The 665-nt window shown below is 34.7% G+C and overlaps 1 protein-coding gene across 1 annotated transcript; it reads right to left on the bottom strand.

The window, feature by feature from the left end:
• Positions 1 to 192: 192 nt before the first annotated feature.
• LOAG_19297 (hypothetical protein) lies at positions 193 to 358 on the bottom strand (the record flags this gene model as incomplete). The annotated part of the gene is made up of 1 exon (XM_020451945.1): positions 193 to 358. A coding segment is annotated over one exon (165 nt), but the record flags the coding sequence as incomplete, so codon positions are not given.
• Positions 359 to 665: the final 307 nt, after the last annotated feature.

Raw genomic sequence — 665 nt, 5'->3', positions numbered from 1 at the left:
GTTTTTTCTACCGCAAAAGTAAAGTCAGTGGTACTCGAACTGGTGAAATTACCACTAAAATTACTTTTCCCATCTAATGCGGCCTTACGAGAAATCCCAAACAAAATATCTGGAATGATGCAAAATGGAATATATACATAGCTAATTTGTATTGGTTATCAAATTAAGTGATAAAAAAAGTGAGATGCATACCTACTCCTCCAACTCCCGCAGCTGCTTGTCCCGCAGCTGCTGCTCCTGCATTAGCTGCTGCTCCTGCATCTGCTGCTTGCGCAGGTGCTGCTGCATTTCTAGCTTGGTTTTGGTTGGCAGCTTGGCAATAAATGATAAAAGCAATATATACTATTAACCTTGCCATATCTAAAGTTATCTGTGCAATAATTTTGGTGTTTTCAAAAGATAACTTTTGCCTTATTGAGAAATAGCAGTCATTTTAAAAAGCATCTTAGTTAAACGCTTAATGACATTTTTTTAAAATAATAGAAATGGGAAGTCAACAAGTAGTAGAAATTTGAAAAGTTTCACATTTCATTAACCAATTTTTATATTATTTTACGGTCAATAGATTTTTTGAACTGTGCATGAAGCGATTATGTTTCCGTTTGTTATAACCTTGAGTTTACGTCTTATTAACCGACAGGTGGATTACCATCTAATTAATTAAC

Source organism: Loa loa (genome assembly GCF_000183805.2).
Source record: "Loa loa unplaced genomic scaffold supercont3.4905, whole genome shotgun sequence".
NCBI classification, from domain to species: Eukaryota; Metazoa; Nematoda; class Chromadorea; order Rhabditida; family Onchocercidae; genus Loa; species Loa loa.
This window is presented reverse-complemented; position numbering and strand designations above follow the sequence as displayed.